Raw genomic sequence first — 24,225 nt, forward strand, 5'->3', positions numbered from 1 at the left:
CTCATACTTTATAACGATGAGGAGGCTTAGGGATAACATATTGTAAAAAATCTTAATACTGAAGCTGAGCACCAGTGGCTCATGCCTATAATCCTAGCTACTTGGGGGGAGTAAGGTCAGGAGGATCGTGGTTCGAGGCCAGCCCAAGGAAATACCTTGCAAAATCCCATCTTCAAAATAACCAGAGAAAAATGGGCTGAATGTGTGGCTCAAGTTGTAGGGTACGTACTTTTTAAGCATGAAGTCCTAAGTGCAAACCCAAGCCTCCCCCCTCCAAATCTAATATTGTTTGGCATTACCAATAAGTGACAGTGACTAATATGATCTGCTAAATTACATCTTCAATGAACCCAGGGACAGTGTCTATCTTGTTCTCTGCTGTATCCCTGGTGCCAAGAAGTGGCTAGCACTTAAGTTTCCGTCTGGCAGGAGAATATAAGGAGAAAGAAGACTTCCACCTCTATAATCAGACTGAATGAGGAAAAGAAAAAGGCAGGCAAGAAGGGTAGACACACAAAAAGTATTATAAAAACAGTTCAAGCAGTTCAGCTGAGAATGGAGAAACAAGCAAGAATGAAGCTACAGAGAGGCACTAATGCTTAAGAACTCAGAGAATGAGAGAAGAGTCAGCGCAACAGGGAACACAGTCTTAGTCAGTAGGAAGAAAAGGACTCTCTCTATCCCAAAGCAGCTTTAAGTTAGAAGAAGGGAAGTACTCACATCAGGCTGAAGTCTCTTGGCCCGCCGACCATAGGTATTGAACTTGGAAGGCTGCACAGACTGTCGAAGGGGGATGCTGTGGGGTTTGTATTCCTTGTCCTTCTCCTCATTATCAAATGGACGTGTGTTACACTGCTGGGGACAGGTGAAGGGTAAGGGTGAGGGCATGGGCTGAAGTCCCAGAAAGCACCCTTACCCAATGGCCAAAAAAGTTGTACTCCACCTCCCTGACCTACACCAATAGTACCTATTCAACTGGCCTTTATCAGTGACACTGAAACACTGGGAATTCTTCTTAGTGCCTTTGCTTATGTCATTCCTCCTTCCAAAGAGCCCCTTACTTAACAATCTCCCAAAGTAAATCCAACTCCATCTCTTCCTAGACCTCTCTAGTCCAAAAGATCTCTCCCTTCTCTGAATTCCTGTCAGTTAAAACCTTGTTGAATAATAGTAGGCTGGTCCCACAGGTAACTCCAAGACCCTGGCAGTGTGAGAAGAAAATCAGCACCAGTAGGGAAGGATAAGGTCTTACTCCCAGTTAAGACCATGAACCAGTTCTAGTCAAAGCAGGTGTGGCCAGGAGCTATGTCTCACACCTATAATTCCAGCTACTTGAGAGGCTGAGATTGGGAGGACAGAGGTCAAGGCCAGCTCAGACAAACAAAAAAAGTTAGTGAGACCCTCATCTCAACAAATATGCCTGTAATCCCAGAAAAATGGGAAGCATAAGCTGGTCCAAGGCCAGTACCAGCAAAAAGTGAGACCCTATCTGAAAAATAACTTCAGGAGAAGGGCTAGAAGCATGGCTCAAGTGGTAGAGCCCTTACAAGCACTCCCATACTGCTCCTCCCAAAAAAAAAAAAGAACAAGTGTGGCTGCAATCTGTCTGGGGGTAAAACCTTACTCCACTTCAGCCTGGCATCCTTACCACAAGGTTGGCTCCTGACTGGTACATCTCATAGGGATAAACGATGCGTTCATAGTGAGAGCGTAGCAGCGAACCAATGTTTTTGCCTGGTGGGTAGTTGAGGCGCTGGGCCACCCGGGCCCATCGACGGTCCTTGCAAATGGCTTCATAACCACCTTCTTCCACCACAATCTGAAAGAAAAAGAAGGGCTACGAATGTGCTGTGTATAAACATGAGGGAGCAGACCTGTAGAATGAGCAATGAGGACAACTGCAGCCCCTCACTTCACTGGGGGTTACTCCTTTTCCCAGCCTCAAATTGTTGCAAGAAATGTCAAGACATTCTGATGATAATTTGTGTGCTATCAGGCTGTGCCCCTTCCATTGAGGCCTAGAGACCCACTATCCAAACCAAAGGAACCCCCAGAGTAGCAAGGCTACTAGGATAGAGGTGGGAGTTATTTGAGGAAAAACCTGTTCTTACTTTGCTGAGGCTGTAGAGGTCCAAGATCCGCCGTTCTACATTGGGAATCTTTAAGGATGAGCCCTGGATTTCCCAGAATTTGGCAATCTGGTCCAAGTAGTTCAGTTTCACTCTCGTCTGGGCCTGAAGAAGAAATGGCTCAGAGGCTGGCCACCCCTACCCCTCATCCATCTTCTGGGCCAATCTTAAGGGAGGAGAAAGGGAACAAAGCAGCCCCTATACGCTACCCAGGGCTTCTCCCAGTGAACTGGATCCCAAGCTTTAAGACAGTGTTTAGGTCTACCTCTCTCCCATCTCCTAAGAGAGTCACAACAGCCAAAGCTTTACATACATTCTCTCCCTATCTCTTTGACGGGGCTGTGTGAGTATTATCATCTCTTGTATAGATAGGAAACAGAGGCTCAGTGGGGTTAAGTCACACAGCAATCACCAAGATACCTGGGTGTCAAGAAACTTTAGTTTTCCCTCTAGTACTAATTTGCTGTATAGCCTGGAACAAATCAGTTCCACTCTCTAGACCCCTGTGTTTCTATTAGAAAAGGAAAATAAAATAACTGCCCAGTCCGCTTACCTCAGAGGAGTAGACTTAATGAGAAGACCAGTGAAGGCCCTCTGAAAACTTCCAAATTATATCTAAGCACTAGGCAAATTTTCAGAAAATGAGGACTCAAAAAGAGCACATTCACCTCTTTATGCACCACAAAACTTATTTCAAGGTGGCTAAAGGGTGAGAATGCATGCTATAGGCAGAATGGCCTAAAGACTGAAGTAGCATACTGAAAAAGCACTGGCACCTGGCCAACTCAGGACCTGATATGGATCAAAGATCCTAGGAACAAGGCTTGCCATGCTTGCCTCAAATCTCAGTGGCCCAAGAAGGGCTCCCAAAAGTCCTAAGTTTATAACTTCCTTGCTCCGGTCAGAAGGCCTGGTTCTGGGGAGAACTGGAGAGTTATTACTATTCATTATCTTGCCCTGATCCCATTAGGGGAACAAAGACAGTGTTTTCTGTTTCAGAGTTCAGAAGAACTAAGATTTATTTGTGGTAAGAAATGACCACATGAGGGCTAAGGGCATTGTTCAAGTGGTAGAGCATATGCCTAGCAAACACAAGGCCCTAAGTTCAAACCCCAATACTAACAAAGGAAAAAGAAAATTATAGGACTTTACAAGAAATGATCTATAACTCCTTAGCTGTGAGAACCCTTGGAGTCTAAGTGTTCTTAGACTCCCTCCACCTAAACCCCTTAGCTTTCTGACCTTTGCCTCATGACCCTGCTCCTCCCCCTCATTAGCCAGCATTCTCTCTCTAGAAGAACTGCCTTTTTCCCATGCTAGGCAACTCCTGGCCATAGCTGTGGCCCCAAAACGTGGTTAGCTCTATTTCACTAAGGAACTCACACCACCTACAATAGGTGACTTTGGTCCTGATTGGAACAATACATAGATTGAGTCTACAATAGCAGTTTTCAATGAGGGGTAATTTTGTCCCCCAGGGGACATTTAGCAATATCTGAAGTTACTTTGGGCTGTCATGACTAGAAGAGGGTACTACTGGCATCTAATAGAAGCCAGGGACGATCATAAACATCTTACAGGATATACACACACTCAATGACAAAAATTATCTGGCTCAAAATGTCAATAATGCTAAGATTAAGGAAGTCTGGTCTCAAAGACAAGTAAGCATTTGGGTTATGGGTATCTAGCTGAGTCCGATCCCTTCTAGAACATCTAGTAAAGCTTATGAATACATGAAAATGGAGGGGCAATGGGTGCATGTGTCTAACTCTATCTTCCATGGAAAACTTCAAGACTTTATGTAGAACTGGCTTCAGGGCACCCACTCTCAATTACCCCAGGACATTCCGAAGTCTCTTGTGAAGAATCCTGCCGTCCACACAAATGGCTCTGGACTTCCTATACAGAGAGGGAAAAAGCTACCTGCCTAACCCATACCCAAGTCTCTAGCCATTCCAGCCTCTACACAGACCAGTTCCAAGGTTGTTCTTGCCCTTCCACCTTGCCCCCAACTTACCAAGCACCATGGAAGGAAGGTAGGAAACATAAGGCTATGGATGAATTAGAAACATGAGGCAACGCTCAGCTAGCAAAGGAAGGGTCTCACAGTCAGCCCCATATTTCCTTTTTGTTGACAGGGTAGCTTCAGAAGTAGCAAACTTTTGGGGAAAAGAGACATCTCTAGCCTCTGGGCTACCAAACCAGAAATGCTAAATGCCCCTGTGCTTAGTTATATTTAGAGCCCTAAAGCTTTCTCCATGCCCTGGGCACACAAAAGATCAAGTCCCTTAGCCAAAGAAGGTATGAAGGAAGTGGGATCAGAGCTCAAGTATCCATTCTCCAAACCCCACCACCAGGTGCTAGTCTTCTCACCTCTAGCTCATTCAGCCTCTGGATTCGGGGAGTGAACCTGAAGTTGTCTACTTCCACAGCAAAAGGTGGCTGCCAGTCCTAAGAGAACAGAAAGGGGAAAGGAAACTTGGGTTATGCCAGTATAGTGCAAGATCAGAGGGCATCAAAAGTACCTCAGCACCCTATTAACACCTTCCCAGGCCTCCATTAATTTATCTGGTAAACACTCAATTCACCCACACTCATATTCCCTCATAAGTCACAACAGAGCCTAAAAGCCCCATAAATCTATATCCAAGGCCTCATGTACATGCTCGAGCAAACTTCTCCTACTTAAGTAGCTCCCAACAGTATAGTGCCAGGATTTTGATAAAGAGATGGAGCCCAAAACTGTTGACCCCAAGCCCTCCACATAACCATATTAACACCCTGTCCTCTAGACAGGACACAGAGTCTGGGGTACTACAAAGTACACAGAATCTGGAGTCAGAAGACATGGGTTCATGTTGTAGCTATGAGAGCTTACCTTTCTGAACCTGTTTTCTCATCTGCAAGGGAGGCATATGAACTCCTGCCCTGGCTTCCTCACAAGACCAATAGGGAAAAATAAACTAGTTTTCAAATGAAAATGTTATTCAAAGGAGTCATCATTAAGACTTGACATTTAAGGATAACCTACACAATACACATGCAGAGTAGCTCAGTTCTGATTCTGACAGATTTAAAGGTTTGGACCTTCGATGTCTGTTCTTTCAGTTAAATGGCCTAAGAGAGCTAGCAGTGTGGCTCAAGTGGTCTAGCAATCACAAGGCCCTGAATTCAAACCCCAGTACTGAAAAAAAAAAAAAAAAGGGGCGGGGGGAGGGAGCCTGAGAAAGACACTGTAGGAAAAGGGAAGGAACAGGGAGCCAGACTCTCCATCACTCCTCAGGTCTGGTCATATACTTGCCTGGTACAAGACGCAGGGAAGAAAACTCAAGAGGTAGGTGTGTGTGTGTGTGTGTGTGTGTGTGTGTGTGTGTGTGTGTGTGTGTGTGTGTGTGTGTCAAGAGCTGGTATACCTATGTGTGTGTGTGTGTGTAAAGAGCTGGTATACGTGTGTGTGTGTAAAGAGCTGGTATACGTGTGTGTGTGTGTAAAGAGCTGGTATACGTGTGTGTGTGTGTGTGTGTGTGTGTAAAAAGCTGGTATACCTGATTTTGGTGGCAAAGAATGAGAGGATTTGGGGGAAGTCAAGGAAAGAATGAAAGTGGGGAAGACTCTGCCCTACCAAATTAGAGCTTTTTCCACCCTGCCAAAGGATGGCTATGAAGAATCCCCTCCCCACTCCTAGAACCCCCTTCCCAGGCAGTCCTCTCCTCCCAGCCCTGGCTCCTATTGAGGTAGCGAAACAAAACAGAACAAAACAAAAACCCTTGAAAAACCTAGAACAATGCTCTTATTTTATAAATGGGAAAAGTGAGACCCAGAGAAGAAATGTGATTTCTCAAAAATCATATGCTGAGTTAGTGATAGACTTAACACCAGAACCCATGTCTTCTGACCACCCATCCGAGGCTCTTTGCACTACACCAAGCTACAAGCATTCACATACACATACATACATATGGAAGGAAGGAGAGGGGAAGAGCAAGAGAAAAAAAGCTGTTGACCTCTTCTGTACACGTACTCTTTGCTACTCCCAGCAGAAGCAGGTAGAAAACACTTGGGGCTCAGGGAAGCAGGGGAAAAAAATGTAGGCTAAAATGGTATGGCTCAAGCCCTGTCAAGCTTCCCATACCCTCTTGCTTCAGAGTAGGGCACTCCCCTCAATGCAAATAACCCAGGGATAAAGGTGCTCAAATTCTAAACTCCCAAGTACCCTTCTTTTTGCTGAATCAAGTTCTAGACAAAAATCAGTACATCAAGCACCTGACAGGAAACTACAGAACTGGAATCCTAGAGCAGGAGCTATGGGTGCAACAGATAGCTGGGGAAGGTCCAGCAAACTTCCTACCTTCTGTCTCATACTATTATATGCCAATGCTCATTATGAGGGCATTAGGATGTGACAGAGGCTGGTGATGTGATATAAGAAGTACAATCCTCCTAAGTTCCCCTGGGTCTACTCCAGGGTACCAACACTGTCCTCCCACCATCTATCCCAAGTGTAGCAGTCACTTGCCCAGCAATTCAGACTCCAAAACACTCTTCCTCAGACAAACTTCCAATTCCCAGGAACCCACCCATACATAGGTTTCCACACTGGGCCCAAGCATCACTTGGGTGAATATTTCAAGCTCCAACCAGAAGAAAACCAGCTGCTTAAAGGTGGTCTAGAAGGAAAAAACAAACAAAAACACCCAGAGAGCCAGGTCTCTTGGACTGGAGGGAGGCATGGTTGTTGGGGAAAAGACTACAAAAGGACAGTCAGTACCCAGGTGGTAACACACACATAACAGGGACTTGTCACTCTTCCCTTCTCGGTCCTCCAAAGCAGGGTAATAGCACCTACACAAAATCAGCCTGCCCAGGGAAGGCCAAGATAGAAAAAGGGAAATTCAGGCCTCAACTGCTTCCAATGTCAGGCCTCTTTCCCATAAGCCTGCTTAACCACTTCAGGGAATGTGTCCTTAAGGCCACCCAGTACTCCAGCCAATTCCTTCTGCTGGCTTTCCTGACCTCTCACTACCCACTGCCACTCCTTCACCATGGACAAGGATACCACATACACCTGTGGCCAGGCTCCAAAAAGGAAAGTTTACTCAACAGGTCCCAGAGGATCCATTAGAAACCAGCCCAGATCTACAGCCGAGCATCAAAAGTGCCAAGTTGGATAAGGAGACCTATGATGCCCCCCTCAGGTAGGAACAAGCCTCCCCATTCTTAAACACATACACAAAAACACTGTTCCACCAAACTCAATTCCAGCTCTTGAAATCCCAAGTAGTCAGTGAACAACATTTAGCATCATTTCTCCTCCATGTCGCCAAGGCAGCAGCCTATACTGGACTTTGAGGGACTTCTCCTAGCCTAGCTAGGCTTATGAGGAAAAAAGTGGCCTTTGTTGCTGACATATGGAACAAGTGTTCCAAAGAGGGCAGAATTCCACAGCTCCACTGTTTCTGGGGGCCCAAGAAACCCCTATCCGGTGGGGCCACATACATTCTGGGTCAGAGCAGAATAGAAATCTTACTACCAAGCAGACTAGGAAATCAAGTGTGTGTGTGGGGGGGGGGTGCGATATGCTGGAAAGGCCCTGTCATTGCTTTCAAGTGGGAAAAAAATGGAACAATTCCCTGAATCCACTTCAGGGAAATCAGAGATCATACCCTGTGAAACTGATTTCCTGACTGGTCCACCAGGCCAGAATATTATCATAGATGAACTGGCCTGGCAAAGTGTGAGTAAATATGAGTCAACCCACACAGGAGCAAACCAATGACCTCATCAAACACCTTCACAGTCACAGTAATTACCATTTACCAAGTGCGTACTATGCACAGACGCTACCTAGTTTAATCCAATCTCAGAAATAACTATTCCTGGGACCCATTTCACAGGCTAGGAGAGATTACATTACTTGCCCAAGGTCACACAGTTGCTAATCTTCAAAGTACAGACAGTGCTGTGATCTTCCTAGTACACCTCACAGCTTGCCTTAAGGGAAGTGATGACAGTAGATGGAGGAAAGGCCTTATTTAGTGGTGCGGAGCAACTAAAGAGATGTTCGGGAAGCCTCTGTGAACTCTTCGTAGCTCACTAGGCATCCCTGTCTTGAACCAAGACTGATCTTGAAAAGCAGGGATGGGGGGGGCTCAGACCCCAGGTCACTTGCGAGCCTCACACCACGAGAGCACCCCTGGCTCCAGCACTCTTTCTCCATCACATGCCGCATTCACAAGGGTCCCAGCAGCCATCTTCCCACACCTCGAGCTGCCCTCCGCCCTAAGACTTCACCTCCCGCTAGTCTAGTCGTTCATTCCCGGCCTCACCGCCGGCGACCACTGACCCTGGGCCTTACCGCTGGTGGGCGGATCTTGCAAATGCCCGACTTCTCGGCGATGGGCCTGATTTTCGCGATGTAGCCAAGAGGGTCTCGGAACTCGGCCCAGCTAGGCTCGAACACCGGGCACTCCGGCGGCGGTAGGAAGTCGTCGGACCCCGGCTCCATGGTGGGCCCGAAGACTGGGCCAGGGATCAGGAGGGCTCAGGCCACCCTTAAGGACTCATGGCGCCGCCGCTGTTTGAAACCGAGGCACTTCTCGGAGACTAGGCCCTAAGAGGGGCGGACGCCGCCCGCCGAGGGCCTTAGGGGGCGTGTGGCTGCCGTGTTCTAAGAGTCTCAGGCTGACACTACTGTTACCGCCTCTTCGTCCTTCTCTGTTCCTTCCAAACTCTGCGGCTACTTCCCAACTACCGCAGCCTTCACCACTACAGTTAAGTCCCAACTGCCGCGGCCTTCACCGCCGCCGCCGCCATCTTGGTTTGTCAGCGTCTCCCCCCCCTCCCCTCACCACAACAAACGGGATCCCTCCGCGGGGTGTCCCTCCGAGCTTCGTATAACTTGAGTCAGGCTAAGACCGAGGAAACATTCATCCCGTGAGAACTGAGCTAAATATCTTGTATGAGCTTCCAATTTAGAAGCGGTTACTCAAAAGTAGCTCCCTGACTGAGAGAAAATAGTTCATTTCGGCGGCGGAGGAGCAAGATTGTAATTTGTTTGCCGGATCGTTTTCCCGGATGGACCGGCGGTGCACGTTTAAAGGCCAATGATGCGCATGCGCATCTTACAGACGGACCGGAAGAGGAGCTGAGTCCGTGGGTGGTGGGCCCGAAGTGGCACACACGCACACATACGCACACATTCAGCAGATCTTAACCAGATCGCTAGCCCCGCCCCAATGTTCTCTGCTTGTTCTCCCTGATCTTTTCAGCATGGAAGCATGGAGCACGGAACGCGGCTTCTGGTGTCTTATTTCAAGAGGCCCTTTCTGCTAGCCCGAGGGGGGGGGGGTGGGAAAAACACTTAAGAGGCTCCCAGCTCTAAACCCTGACACCTCTGGGGCTTTGAATAAAGGAAGGCAGGAAATGGCTCACTTGCCGGGGAATACAGATTTTTGGAATGCTGGGCCCCAAGTAGAGGAAATATTTATTTCATCCAGAATTCCACAGAACCTCTGGGATGGGGTTTCCATTCTCACCCCCCAAAGAATAATTGTCAGCATTTCAATGAATTTTTTCAACTGTTCTGTATGCACTTTAACTGTACACATCTGTGTAAAGATCTGTGCTACTACGCACTGCTATAAAAGAAGACTGAACACACACATACATATATATGTATATATGTGTGTATATATATACACTGGATGTTTAACAACGGTGTAGTCTATCCAGTGGCTACTATGTAAAACACTTCTTTGCCAATTTGTGAGCCTACAGTGTACTGCTTCTCAAACATCTGTGTACATTGTATTTATTGTGTGTAGCCTGTCATGTGCATTTTAGTGCCTACTATGTGTACATCTACTGTTGTGTGCATGTTATTGAGCTGTTCCTGAATAGGTTCATTGCAACTAATTTGAATGAGTCTCAAGCCAGTACTTTGGGGCTGGAGATGTAGCTCAGAGGTAGAGTGCTTGCCTAGCATGCAGGAAGGCCCTGGACTCATTCCTAGCACTGGAAAACAAAACAAAAACAAAAACAGTACTTTGTCCATATTAGGCATTTTACTGCATTTGAGTGGATCATTCATATTATTCATCAGGTAAGGGCCTACTGAATATAGTCTGAACACCCACTGTGCACATATTTGAGTATTTGTGAACATGCTGATGAAGTGCTTATTTTGTGTTCTCCCACCAGATTATGATTTTTTTTAAGGGCAGAGACTTATGTGGCCTTATAGGTCCTTAGCAGCAAGCATGGTATGCAGTAAATGTTGAGTGAACAAAAGAAAAATGAATCAGTGTAATTTTTGAGCACAGTATATATTGGCTGAAAATAATGAATACTATGCAAACATTTGATACTATGTATATTAAGACTTATTAAACTTGAATGTGTTTAGGGGAGGGAGTGTTATTCCTTCATCCAGTTAACTGTTCCTAATCACATACTATGTGCCAATTAGGTACATTCTGCCTACTTCAGGACTGAGCTTAGGACATCCTAGCTGAGGGAGCAGGGCACACAGGTAGAAAGGCTCATACACCCTGAAGTCACAGGCTTGCTTTCCTGTTCCACCACCTCTGCCACTTCCTAGTTATGTGACCTTGGGCAAATCCCAATTTGAAATGGGAGTGATAATACCTCCCTTGAAGGATTGTGGTACAGTACCTGGCACATAGCAGGCCCTCAATATCTGATAGCTGTTATTTTTTTTTGAGAGTCAACAACCAGTGTGTCAAAACTCATTAAGAATTTCCTTTGTGAACTTGTGGAGTGGCTCAAGTGGTAAAGCACCTGCCTAGCAAGTGTGAGGCCCTGAGTTCAAACCCCAGTACCACCAAAAAAAGGAGAATTCCCTTTATAGCTGGGTGTGGTGGTGCACAATGGTAATCCCAGATACTCAGGCGGCAGGAGGATCTCCAGCTCGAGGCCAGACCTGGTAAAGGCAGTTGTGAGACTCTGTCTCATACAAGGCCCTGGGTGCTTGTGGTTCACACCTGTAATCCTAGCTACTCAGGTGGCAGAGATCAGGAAGATCAAAGTTCGAAACCAGGCCCAAGCAAGTAGTTCTTGAGACCCTATCTGGAAAAAAAAAACAATCCAAAAAGAAAACAAAAAGGCTAGGAGCTTAGCTCAAGTGGTAGGGTGCTTGCCTAGCATATGCAAGGTCCTGGGTTCAATCCCCAACACTACAAAACAAAAACAAAAAACTCCTTTGCTACACCAGGATGTAATGGAACATGCCAATAACCCAGCACTCTGGAGGCTGAAGCACAAGGATCATGCATTCAAAGCCAGCCTGGGCTATGTAGGGAGATCTTGTCTTTAAAAAAAATATATCTCTTTTGTGCTAGTGTTTTCATTGGAATTTTTGTTGTTTTTGTTTTTGACACAGGGTCTCTTAATATGTAGCCCAGTTGGCCTTGAACTCTGGATTCTCCTGCCTCAGCCTCCAGGGTGCTGGGATTATGGGCATGCACCACCACACAGGGCCCCATTTTTGTGCTTTTTAATTATCAGAATCCTTATATTACTTTTTATATTTATCTGTACTTTCCTTGTGTGGAAACTGGTCCCAAGCAATACAGATAGCAAGTGATATCTCCTTTCTAGTTTTCTAGATGTTAAGGGAAACCTCAGCCCCTCCCTGCCAGAAACACAGGTAAATGACCTATCTGAACAACTGTCTGGACTGGAAACAGAAAACTAGGCAAGGTGATGCTAATCACAGTAATATCACTAGGTTATGTAGATAAGCATCCAATAGCCTATGTAGCTTATTCATACCAATGATTTCCTTTAATCTTTGCAACAGTCTTGGGAAAGATGCAGACCAATTTACCAGTTCTGTAGATGAGGAACCAAGTTCCAGAAAGATTCAACAACTTGCCTAATGTTACACAGGAAGTTGCCAACTCCTGGTCAAATACTATTCCTGTTACTTACCCTCATCAGGAATAGAACTGAACAGGACAAAGGTGAGAATAATGAAGAAGGTTGGGAAATATGCCAATCCTAGACTGAAGAAAGTTCAGCCTTTCCACCTGGAGGCAGCTTAGTGAGGCGCAAAAAACATGAATCAGGAGTCAGGAGACCAGGTTTTGATCTTGGCTATGCCCAGGCTTCCTAGAGCCTTCTCTGAGGTCCTTAGCCCAGACATACCCTAGGGAAAACAGGCATTTCAGTCTTTCAAGCCAGTTAGAATGAATTCATTCACAATATTTATTAAATTTGTATTGTGCATCAGGCACTTTTGTGAGCACTGGAAATATAATGGAAACCAAGACAGACATACTTTCCTGGAGCAGACATTCACCCGCTGAGATTGGCCAAGTTCCTCATCTCCCTAAGCCTTGATTTTCTCCTTTCTAAGATGAGGCTAAGTAATCCCTTCCTCATCAAGTTACTAGGAAGATTAGAGATAATGATGACTGCCATTCATCAAGGACCAGGTGCTATGAAGTAGGTACTGTAATCCCTGTCTTACAGATAAGAATAAAACTCATGAATTGGTGAAGTCAGAACTCAAGCCCAGAACTGTATTCCATGATTCTGCCTGTGAAACTCTCAGATGGTGTTCCCCACACAGGAAAGTATTGAGAAACAAGTTCCTTTCCCAAGCTTCAGGGCTTACTGGGGACCAACCAGAGTCTGGGCATTGCAGGCTTCAAAATTGGGAAGTATGGGGAAATTCACCCTGGGCTGAGAACCAGCCTGGCCTCAAGGGTCCAACATGAAGTTTTTGTTTTTGTTATTGTTGCTGTTTTTTTGGGTTGTTTTGTTTTTTGCAGCACTGAGGTTTGAACTCAGAGCCTCATGCTTGTTAGGCAAGCACTCTTACTGCCTGAGTCACTCCACCAGCACTTTTTTTGTTGTTTTTTTAGTGGTACTGGGGTTTGAACTCAGGGCTTCATGTTTGCTAGGCAGGCACTTTATCATTTGAGCCAATCCACCAGCCACCAGCACTTTTCTGTAATGGGTTTTTTTTTTTTTTTTCAGATAGAGTCTTGTGAAGTATTTGCCCGGGACTGGCCCTGAACAGCGATCCTCCAGATCTCTGTGACCTGAGTTGCTAGTGAGCCACTGGTGCAGGGCTGGCATGGAGTTCTTACAGGGCAATAATTGAAAGTCTTGGCTGGAACCATGACCACACTCACCTCATTCGTTTTGTGGATGAGTTGGGTAAGAATGATTCTGTGACACTCCCCTTTTGGTGCTGGGGACTGAACCCAGGGCCTTAAACCCATGGCTTTGCACATGCTCTACCACTGAGCTATACCCCAAACTCCCATGCCTTATTTTTTATTTGTAAAATAGGGTCTCTTTCAGTTCTGAAATAGCTATGAGTTGTCAGTTTTAACTCCTAAAAAGCTCTTGAATCCATCTCCTCCTCCCCTGCCATCTTCCATTCCTCTTGTGCTCCATTTACTATCTCTAGCCAGGGTTCTTTTTGTTTGTTTGAGACGGGGTCTTGCTATGTTGCCAGGCTGGTCTCAAACTTGTATGCTCAAGTGATCCTCCTGCCCCAGTCTTTCAACTGGGTAGCACATTACACTCATGTACCTCCATGCCCAGCTGTAGCCTAGACTATTAAAAGAACCTCATCAAAGTATCTGTGTGAATTGATGGTTTATTAGAATAGATAAGAGAGAAGCAGAGAGAGGCATAGAGACAGAGGAACAGAGTCACAGACAGAAATATAAATGTATAATATGTGCTTAATACAGATACATAACAAAATCATATAATCAAAATAATGACAATTCAAAATGAATTATGACAGCAGAGGCTTATAACTCATCGATTAAAATAAAAATCAACTCCACATTGGTATAAATCGATAAAATGAGGGAAAAGGGAAAACTTTTCCTTAAAGTAGAATTCTAAAGAACAAATATAGAAGGAATTTGTGGAGTTAGGAAATCATCGATGGATACTCAAACTTTTTCCAAATACAAGAGCAAACTCTTAAAATATAGCTGCAATACTTGGTCCCCAAATCTTGTTTTCTAAATGCCATTCTCTGCCAGAATCAGGGCTCCTTGGAAAAAAAAAATGACTGACCCAGGGCTAGGGCAGGGAAAGTACAAGATTGAGCATTTTGTGGTGCCAAAAAAGAAGAAAGTACTCAAGGAAAGATGGAGTCACGCCCAAGGACACAGAAGCCAGCTTGGAAGGTTCCTGCTAGCCAAATCCGGGGCATTTTGGACATCAAAATAAAGAAGGTTAATGGAGCTGGGTGTGGTAGTACATGCCTGTAATGCCTGTAATCCCAGCACTCGGGATTACTAAAATGGGAGGATGGAGCATTCGAGGCCAGCTTGGGCTACCTAGGAGACCCTGTATCAAAAAAAGAGAGGGGGAGAATGGAAGGGAAGAGGGAAGGTGAAAGAGGAAAGGAGAGAGAGGGAGGGAGAGGGGGGAGAGAGAGAGACATTAGGGCCATTAAAAAGAAGTACTCTGGCCTGGTGCTGGTGGCTTATGCCTGTAATACTAGCTGTTTAGGAGGCAGAGATCAGGAGGATCTGGTTCAAAGCCAGCCCCAGGCAAATAGTTCCCAAGACCCTATCTCAGAAAAAACCCATCATGGGGCTTGCAGAGTGGTTCAAGTGATAGAGTGCCTGCCTAGCAAGCATGAGGCCCTGAGTTCAAACCCCAGTACTGCCAAAAAATAATAGTAATAATTTCCTAGAAAAAAACCATCACAAAAAAAATGGGCTGGCAGAGTGGCTCAAGTGGTAGAGCCTTTTTATAAAGTGTGAGGCCCTGAGTTCAAACCACAAAACAAAACAAAAAAAAGCAGTATTTTGTATTGTACTTTAGGAAAGATGCCTTGAGTGCATCTCAGGAATTGGCAGGACCCCACCCATCCCAGCATTGAGGGTCTAAAGGTCTTAACTCACATCAAAGACTATGCTTTGCTTTGCTTTGAGAGATGCTCCAGGACACCCTGCTGATATTTCTCGGGAAGTATTTCCCCACCTTCAGCCATCAGGGCACTTAGAGGATTGCAGCAGCCATGACGAGGAGGCCCCAACAGTAGCCTTCTCGCAACTGGCAGCAGCCTTTGACTGCTTTTGCAGGCACTCAGAACGCAAGAATTTTACAGGGTCAGCCAAAGCCTCTATGACCAGGCAGCCCCTGAAAGGGCAAGGCATGAAGCTGTGAGGGTGAAGCCAAAGATACAACAGAGACCTTGGGAAGTTAAAGACTGGGGAATGTGGAAAGTCTGCCCAGGAAAAGCAACAGGCAGCAGAGCCAGCCCAAGAGAGAGGCTATGTGAGTTGCAGGCAGGAAAGCAGTAGGCTGCCCAAGCCCTTTGGAGCGCACATCATGACACCCACCTTGTGCCCCAGCTGCTGGACATTCTGAAGCTACAGGATTTAATGTTTGCCCTGCTGGGTTTCAGCTTTGCTTTGGTTCCATCCTTCCTTTCTGGGCCCCCATTCTTCCCTTTTGGAATTAGAATGTTTGTTTTTTGGGTTTTTCTTGTTTTCGTTTTCTTTTTTTTGGGCAGCACTGGGGTTTGAACTAAGGCCTCATGCTTACTAGGCAGGTGCCCTACCACTTGAACCACTTCAGCAGCCCTTTTTTGTGATTTTTTTTTTTTGAGATAGGATCTCTAGAACTATTTGCCAGGGGCTGGCTTCAAACTGCTTTCCTCCTGATCTCTGCTTCCCAAGTAGCTAGGATTACAGGCGCGAGCCATGGCTAACAAAAACTATACAAACTCAGAGTATTACCTTACTTGAGCGGCTGCTGAGGCCAGGGTGAGGAAAAACCTATTGGTAACACAGCAACAGGAGCCACAGAAGAGGCCTGTCTGCATCAACAGTTCAGGGTCTGCTGGTGCCCGTAGCCAGAGCTCCACTTTTCCCTTGCTTTCTCACTGTCTGACTAACACAGATTCTCTCAGACCTCCCAGGTCTTTGCATGTGCTGCCTCCTCTAACAAATGTTTCTTTACCAGACTAATTTCTACTCACCCTTCAAGAGTCAGCTAAAGGGGCAGTTCCTGCAAATCCTAACTCCCTCCACCTGCAAGTTGGGTTCTTTGTGCCCCCACACACCCAGTGCTTCCTTCATGCTTTCTTCCAGGCCTATACTTATTGTCTTGACATTATCCCTACCAGACTGTTCGCTCCAGAGAATCTTGTCCACCACTATCCAATAGGACTGCCACTACCCACATGTGACTACTTAAATTTAATCGGTAATTAAAAAATTTAAAAATTCAATTCCTTAGTCACACAAGCCACATTTCAAGTGCTCAGTAGCCACAGTCAGGTCCGGTCTGTGAGACGGCATCAAATTTACATGGCTCCAGCTGCTGCTTTTGCTAGTTGTCATATGGGTGCCAGGCATGGTGGCACATGCCTGTAATCCCAACAACTCAGGAGGGAGAAGCAGGGGGATTGCAAGTTGGGGGCCAGCCAGGCAAAGTTAGTAAGACCCTATCTTTAAAATCAAGATGGGATGGTAATGCACGCCTATAATTCCAGCTATTCAGGAGGCAGAGGTAGGAGGATCACAGTCTGAGGCCAGCACCAGGCAAAAGCATGAAACTCTATCTAAAAAATAAAATAAAGCAAGGCTGGGAGTGTGGTTCAAGTGGTAGAGCATTTGCCTAGCAAACACAAGCCTCTGAGTCCAAACCTCCGGACCATCAAAAAATATAAACAAAAGGGCTGGGTGCATGGCTTAACTGGTAAGACTACTTGCCTAGCATGCTCAAGGTCCTGGGCTCAATTTCCAGTATGGCAATAAATAAATAAATAAAGTATGTATGTATATGAGGAAGAAAACCAGCAACAGTCCAGTTGCTAAAGTGGAGCCATCTAAACCATTCCCTCTTAGAGGCCATTCCAGATTCTAGGAAGGCAGCAAAAACATTGATTGAATGCCACTTCTGGGGACCCTGCTGCCTAACCAAGAGCCCTTGGTGTGCCCCACCTCTCCTGAGCTAGGCTGAGAGCTAGGACATTTTTAGTGGTGCCAGAAACAGGTCCATTTCCTTGGGAAGCAGCTTGGGGCACTGGAAAGGGGCCTGGCCTAGAAGTCAGGAAACCCCATCCTGACTCGCCGTGTGCTCTATACCTTCCTCTGTAAACTAAAGGCAGCCCAGCTATTTGTTATTTAACATCCTAAGTATATACACAGAGCTCTTATATCTAGCCTTGTGCCTTCTTGGCCCAAGTCACCTTCCCTACCCTCGAGGACAGAAATGTGGCCAGCCACTGCACAGAGGATAGGGGACAGAGGTTCCAAGGCAAAGCCAAGCCAGCCACAGTAAAGGTGAGAACAGAGGCCACAGCATGTGAAAGGAAGACATGGGAACTAACTTGCTGAGCATCCACTCCATCCTGGCTGCTTGACATTCATGACCTCATGTAATCCACAACTCTACGTGGTACCAGCTGATCATCCCACGTGGCAAATTGATGAAACAGACTCAGAGAGAGCAACTTCCCAAAGTTCACATGCCTAAGGAAGTAAAAACTCCAGGATGTACACTGGATCAACTCCAAAGGCCATACTCTTGCTACTGTGTCACTCAGACTATGTATGAAATAAGACAGGAAAACCTCCCTCACCCCACCTCCCACCCAACCAAAGCACCTCTCCCATCCAGTTGCCTGAGTTACCATTAGTGTATTCACCTCCCCAGGCTAAGGCCTCTCTCTCCAGGGGCTCCATAGTGGGGAAGGGGGAGCAGAAGTAGGAGGCAGAGGCGGGAGGTGAGCACAAGGTCTTTTATGAGGCATCAAATATACATTCTTATATACAAGGAGGAAAAAAGACAATGCCTGAACCCCAGCTCCTCTCCATACAGCCCCTCCCACCACCATCACCACCACCCCGTCCTACACCCCCCTACCCCCAACCCCCCGCGCCTCAGGGTCCCTGGCCCTTTCACAGCCAAGGTCCATCTGTCTATACTGCAGCCCATAGTGGAGAGGGGAGAGGAAGGCAGGAGCTGAGAAAGGAGCTGGATGTGCAGGGCAAGAAGAGGAACTAGGGCTTGTAAAAAATATATTTATAATAAATAAACAGGGTTGCAAAAGGGTTGGAGAGGCAGCAGAGATTTTGATGGACAGAAGAACTTGGGCATTCTGGCTCCCAGCCCTGGCTCTGATGGCTTCAATCTCTGCCTCAGGAAGGACATCTTGGGCTCAAGGTGGCCCCCTGGGAGCCTCTCCCCAGGGCTGATGCTGAGTGCCCTGCCTCAGCAAGGCGTGTGTGGGCGTTATCTGTAAAGTGCATTGTCTTCGGTTGTAGGTGGAAAAGGTGGAAGGGAATGGGGGGGGCATGCAATATGGGTGAGGGAGGGCAGTGCCCTTCTCATCCCAGACCTGAGCCTCCCCCACCCCAAAACCTGTCTGGACTTTGATCAGGATAAGAACGTTGCAGGGCGAGGCAAGTTCCTGAAGCCGAAGAGGTCTGGACTGGGGCCTACTGGAGAGAGGGCATAGACTGGCTTGAGAGAGGAAGCACTGCCCCGTGTGGGGGCCAGCACAAGCGGGGGTGGGGGGGGAGTGTCCCACCCACCGAGTGCATTGACAGTCTGTGTCCTCCAGCAGGCAGAAAGACACATGGAGGTGTGTGGCCAGGCCCTGAGGTCAGAGAGGGCCTAGCCAGCTGAGGTTTGGCCACAACTCTACAGAGCTCTTCTCTTCTCTTAGCCCCACACGGCCAGAGGAGCTCTGGGGAAGCCTTCACCCCTACAGCTCCGGACATCTGCCCTTCTCCACCAGCCAGAGCTGCAAGGGAGCTCACATTGGCCTGGAGGTCTGAGGCCACCGAGCTAGACCTCCAGGACAAGGGGTGAAGAGGAAGACAGGAAAAGAGGATGAGGATCTTTGAAAGACCCTCACCACTACCCAGTGTTAAGAGTGCCCTAAGTCCAGGCTGTAAATGGCAAGGGTCCTCAAATCTGGAAGAAAACCCCGAGGCAACTACTGAGGGTTGGAGGAGGGTTACCAAGGCAGTGAGAAAGGGGAGAGGACATTATTATGTGTATATGTATTTTGAAAAAACTGAGGAAGAAGAGAGGGGAAAGGTCCCTCTCCTGTAGATTCCCCAGGCCTTTCTGTTCCTCAGCTTGCTCACTCCATTCATCAGACCACGGTGCTGATCCGGCTTGGCTTGGCCTTGGGGTTTGCACTGGGTGGGTTAGCCGTGCCAGGGGGCCCAGAGGCGTGCAGCGGGCCATGGGGGGAGGTGGGTGGCAGGGGTGAATGCGGGGTGTGGGGTGAGGGTGGGGGTAGAGGTGGGTAGGAGGGGTGGGGTGGGATGGGTGAGTGCGGTGACAATGGTGACTGAGGGTGGTGGGGGTGGGAGTAGGAGCTCCCTGGTGGCCGGGACCCAGGGCCCCCAGCTGCGCCTGCTGCTGGCATCATCTGTGGGTGGTGACTGAAGATGAAGTGCTTGGGGCCCTGCTTATGGGCAGGGGGGTGCTGGGGGGCAGGGCTATACAGGGGCAATGGGGATGTGGGCTGGTGCAGGGGGTGGCGGCCATGTGGAGCAAACTGAGGGTGACCTCCAGCCCCCCGTCGTGGGGCCCTGCCTGGCCGGCCCAAGGTATAGTGCTGGGGCCCTGGGACTGGGCCATGGGCATGGAAGTGGCGATGTGGCCCCACAGGTGGGGCTGAGGCGGGTGGTGGTGGAATGGAGCTCAATTGAGGCAGGGGTGGAGGCTGCTGAGGAGGAGGGGGCAGAGGGGGTTGCTGGGGTGGGAGGTAGGGTGGCGGGGCAGGGCCGGGTCCTTGGCAATACTGGGCATGCAGGGCCTGGAGCTTGGACTGCCCATCAGGTAGCACCCCCAGGCCACCGTGGCTGTGACCATGGTGGTGGTGGTGGTGGTGGTGGTGGGTGGAGGAAGCAGATGAAGAGGAGGCAGAGGCCTGGCCTGTTGGTGGTGGTGGCATCTGGAAGGGCCCCTTGCCCCGCTTGCTTCCAAATAGGGAGCCCAGGAAGGATGAGGAGTTGGAGACCGGCCTCTGGCTCTTGTACTCCTCTGGCGGCGGGGGTGGGGGCGGAGGTGGCATCCTCTGGTGAGGGCGTGGACTGCTAATAACAGACCCCTGGAAGCGGGGAGGGGGGAAGTCAGGCCAGTCTAGACATATTAAACCCCCAACCCTAAACTCCACCCCTGTCTCTGAGGGCTGGAGCTGGGGAGACAGGGATCCCCAAGTAATAATGGAAAGCAAACAGTAGTCCTATACTCATAAGTGGAGCTCCCCAACTGGCAAAGCTCTGCTGCCACATCCACTACCTCAGCTGAGGCTCAGCAGGCAGAGGAAGAATTAGTAGGACCTCTTCCTCATGCCCACTTTGCAGGCTAGGAAAATGTTAGGTCAGAGAGGCAGTGACTTGCTCAGGGTCAAAAAGCAGGACTTGGAGGTAAAAGCTTCTCATGGCCCAAGTCCAAGGGTATCCCTACTCGGAGTTGGCCTGGGGTTGAGAAGGGACATGGGAGAGTGGAAGACAGACTGAGAGACAGCAGAGTGAGGACAGACAGAGTTGAGAACAGATGGAGAGAGTGGTTGGCTGGGAGAGGCAGCTGCACGGTTCCCAGCAGGGAAGAGGGTGAAGCAACAGGTTCCCTCCTCCTCTGGGGCTCCTTGGCCAGGGCAGGGCTCATGCAGAGGATCAGTGGGGCAGGAAGCTGGCACTTACTTCGATGGTGCTGTCCAGCGATCCCACGCTGTTACGCCGCCCCCGCTTCCCTGCACCCACAAGCAAGGAGCCCAGCGTCAGAGCAGCAACCCCCTCTCCCCACCCTGCTGGGCTCCAGAGCTGGGCACCAGGCCTGGGCCCCTCCCGGGGACAGACACCCCATTATCCCTTTCCCCCATTGAAGAGGGGGAGGTGGGGAGGAGAGGTGGAGAAGGAGGAGAGAGAGGAGGAGAAGATGGAGAAGGAGGAGAGGTGGAAGAGGAGAGGCAGAAGAGGGAAAGAAGGGGAAATAGGCTCCACCTGTTCTGACCTGGCTACCAGGCCCCCTGCAGCGCAGTGCCCAGGGCTCTGGGTGAAGGCAGGGTGTGTGTATGCGCAGCAGGTGGAGGGGAGGCTGGCGGCCAGTGACAGGAGGCAGAGAGGACACCTAGTCCCACATCTCCCCAGCCAGGGAAGGGGCCCAAAAGACTTACCTGCATCAGAGAGGTCTCGCAGTGAACTGCTGAGTGCACCCCGTTTGAGCCCATCGCCTGCTCCATAAGTGTCCTCCAGGCTACTGCGGGCCAGTGTTCCATTCACTGAGTCCTTGGCTCCTCCAGACTGTGAGGCATTAGGCCGCATCATACCTTTCTGCTTCTCCAGCTCCGCTGGGTGGCAGTGGGGGGAGACACGGAGCAAAGGTTAGGAACAGGAGTAAGAGCTCACCTGATTGATCTCAGCCTTCCATGGGCCTTCCTCCTTCCTCCCTCTGGCCCCCAGGCCTCATGTCTTGTCTCCTGGAGTGCCAGTACTTGTTTTCCCCTAAACTGCAGCTCCATCTCCAAAACTCCCTCAGTGTTCAGGCCCTGTCCTACATCACCTCCTCCTGCTTGGTCTTTCCTTCCTCCTTTTCCCCTCCTTTCTACCTTCATATCCTTCCCTTCCTGTGCCCTCTTGTAGTCAGGTCTCCACATACACAGCTACCCTTCGAGTCAGACTTTCATGGCATATGATTCACAGTAAGGGTGGGAAGGCCCTTTTAACCTATGACGAAAGGCAATGTTTCCAGAGTTCGCTCAATTCTCAGATACCTTCTCCAGAGCAGAGGGGCTCCTGACAGGAATCAAATCCTCTATTATGTGCCGGGCAGTGTGCTGGGGGCTATGCATACTTGATCCCTTTCAGTCCACATTATTCGCATCATCCACATTGTACAGAGGAAGAAACTGAGAATCCCAGGAGTCATAGAGCTTGCCCAGGGTCATACAGCTGGGAATGGTGAAGCAGACATTCTGGAAGCAGGTCTACCCAGAGCCTGGGCTCTCCTGTCCTTCTTATACTCTTGCCTCCTTACATCCCTATGCCTCCACTGAGGTCCTGGAAACTCTTGCTTATTGCCCCCCCTTATCTTGATATGACAATCCCCTGCCCTGCACTTCCCCAGAGACTCCAGGGATCTGCTCAATAGAAACTTCTGACTCTGCCTTGCTGAGGAATAATGAAGACCTAGAACTGTGAAGGCCTCACCAAGGAGCTGTCTGAGGCTTCTGTCTTTCCCTGTCTGCCTGCCTCTTTCTCCTTAACACCATGTTACTTAATTGTGACTACTTAGCCTGGAGAAGAGAAAACTTGGAGGGCATAGGGAAGAATGAGACATAATCACTATTTTCCACTGTATGTGATCAAGACATAATCACTATTTTCCATTGTCTATGTTCAAAATGACTTGGTGTAGTCCCTGAGGGTTGGGGGATACATTGTTGGGATTTAGCTCAGGAACTGATATGTAGGAAGAGGAAAAGAGAGGATGGGACAAGGAAAGATATTTACTCAACACCGAGGATATACACTTTGGTTATCTTGTCTCATTTCATCTTCATAATTCTGGAAGATATTTCATTATCCCAATTTCATATAGGAAGAAACTGAGGTTTGCAGGGCTAGGCAACTCACCCCGGTTTACCCAATAATAAGGAGCATACCTGAAATCTGAAACTACAGCCCTACTTCCTATACCTTGATTCCTAAAGCCTGATGCCTTTCAATGGAGGGAGAGTTGGCTCACAATTGGAAGATGGGCATGGGGGCCACAGCATAGACTCTTAGGGCTTGAAATAATAATCTGAGGTTGGAAGATAATGAGCCTGTCACTGAAGGTATTCAAGCAGAGGATGAAGAGGGATGAGGGTAGGACAAATTGGGCAACCTAACCTTCAACTCTTTTGTGGGGGACAGTACTGGGGTTGGAACTCAAGGCTTCATGCTTACTAGGCAGGTACTCTACCACTTGAGCTGCTCCACCAGCCCTAACCCTCAACTCTTGATATTTTCAGGAGACAGGATTCTTGGTGTCTGCAGGCCATTGTATCAGGAGAGCAGGAAGGAGATGTGTCTGGGCTACTCACACTCCACACGGTATTTCTCCATCTCCTGCACCTCAGCAATGGATTCACGTAGGTCGGATGTGAAGCGTAGCCGGTCCTGGAGGCTAGGGGCATTGAAGATGATGAGGACTTTTCGCTCTCCACCAGGTACTGCAGACAGTAACTTGATCCCAAACTGGTAATCTGTGGGCAAAGGAAGTAGAGAGGAGAGGTTGGGCACCTCTATCAGGACTGCAGCAAGGTGGGTCACATAGGAAATGATTTCTCTGTCTCTCTTTTTGAGATAGGTCTCACTATGTTGCCCAGGCCTCAAGTGATTCTCCTTCCTCAGTCTTCCAAGTGCTGGGAATATAGGCAGGTACCATGTGCCTGACTTGGAAATGATTTCTCTAGTATCCAACTCTGAAAGGCCTTTCCTCTGCTCAAGAATCTTCAGCAGTTCCTCTTTGCCCCCAAACTCCTGGTGGCTATAGCCCTTATAAGTTCCTCATACCCAGGACATAAAGGCAAATTGAATTGTGCATTGTTTTCTAGAAACTCTTTCCTTTGTCCCTCTGCCTGTGCTCATGATGATTCTGCTGTCCTGCATGCCATCCAACCATGTTCTTCCTGGCTCAGTACTTCAGAGTATAGTGTGATCACCATCTCTTCGGCTCACCAGGGAACACACAAATACTGTGGTTATCTTCTCCCCAGGGGCCATACCTGAGTCACACATCACCCTGGCCTTCCCTTCATCCCAAAACCAAGTAGATACTTTGGAGACCTTAGCCCAATTGTAAAGGACTCCAAAAACCGGAGGTTAGTATGGATGAAGGATAAGCATGGGTCCATAGCATAGACTCCTGGGATGCTAGGGTCCAAGAAAGAACTCACATGAATTCTGGAAGAGCTGCATGTGCATTTCCACCAGGGGAAAGGACTGACGGAAGCTGTATGTCACCAAGATCTTCTTCTTCTGGAAAATTTTGGTGACCTTTGGCAGGGGTGGGAAAAAGACAAGAGGCAGGATTTGGGATAGGAAATTTCCACATGGCAGCTATTTCT

The 24,225-nt window shown here is 48.3% G+C and overlaps 2 protein-coding genes across 13 annotated transcripts in view; both read right to left on the reverse strand.

Annotated features, from left to right (window-relative positions):
• The window catches only part of LOC109689923 (lysine-specific demethylase 5C), a 36,098-nt gene extending 26,907 nt beyond the window's left edge, over window positions 1-9,191 (reverse strand). For 2 of the 7 annotated variants that reach the window (XM_074063270.1, XM_074063266.1), the window contains exons 1-5: window positions 8,488-9,190; window positions 4,506-4,583; window positions 2,112-2,234; window positions 1,649-1,819; window positions 721-852 (exon numbers count right to left, since the gene is read on the reverse strand). In XM_074063270.1, coding sequence (XP_073919371.1) covers window positions 721-852; window positions 1,649-1,819; window positions 2,112-2,234; window positions 4,506-4,583; window positions 8,488-8,637 — 654 coding nt within the window. In that variant the 5' untranslated portion in view covers window positions 8,638-9,190. Of the gene's footprint in view, window positions 1-720; window positions 856-1,648; window positions 1,820-2,111; window positions 2,235-4,505; window positions 4,584-8,487 lie in introns of all 7 variants that reach the window. The other 5 variants (XM_074063267.1, XM_074063265.1, XM_074063268.1 and 2 more) reach the window with 4 other exon arrangements.
• Window positions 9,192-13,749: 4,558 nt separating this feature from the next.
• Window positions 13,750-24,225, reverse strand: part of Iqsec2 (IQ motif and Sec7 domain ArfGEF 2) — an 87,528-nt gene continuing 77,052 nt past the window's right edge. For 2 of the 6 annotated variants that reach the window (XM_074063761.1, XM_074063762.1), the window contains 5 exons: window positions 24,055-24,154; window positions 23,200-23,361; window positions 21,289-21,462; window positions 20,816-20,865; window positions 13,750-20,220 (listed from right to left, as the gene is read on the reverse strand). In XM_074063761.1, coding sequence (XP_073919862.1) covers window positions 19,255-20,220; window positions 20,816-20,865; window positions 21,289-21,462; window positions 23,200-23,361; window positions 24,055-24,154 — 1,452 coding nt within the window. In that variant the 3' untranslated portion in view covers window positions 13,750-19,254. The remainder of the gene's footprint in view (window positions 20,221-20,815; window positions 20,866-21,288; window positions 21,463-23,199; window positions 23,362-24,054; window positions 24,155-24,225) is intronic. The other 4 variants (XR_012444557.1, XR_012444558.1, XM_074063763.1 and 1 more) reach the window with 4 other exon arrangements.

Source organism: Castor canadensis, chromosome X (assembly GCF_047511655.1).
Source record: "Castor canadensis chromosome X, mCasCan1.hap1v2, whole genome shotgun sequence".
In the NCBI taxonomy this organism is placed as follows: Eukaryota; Metazoa; Chordata; class Mammalia; order Rodentia; family Castoridae; genus Castor; species Castor canadensis.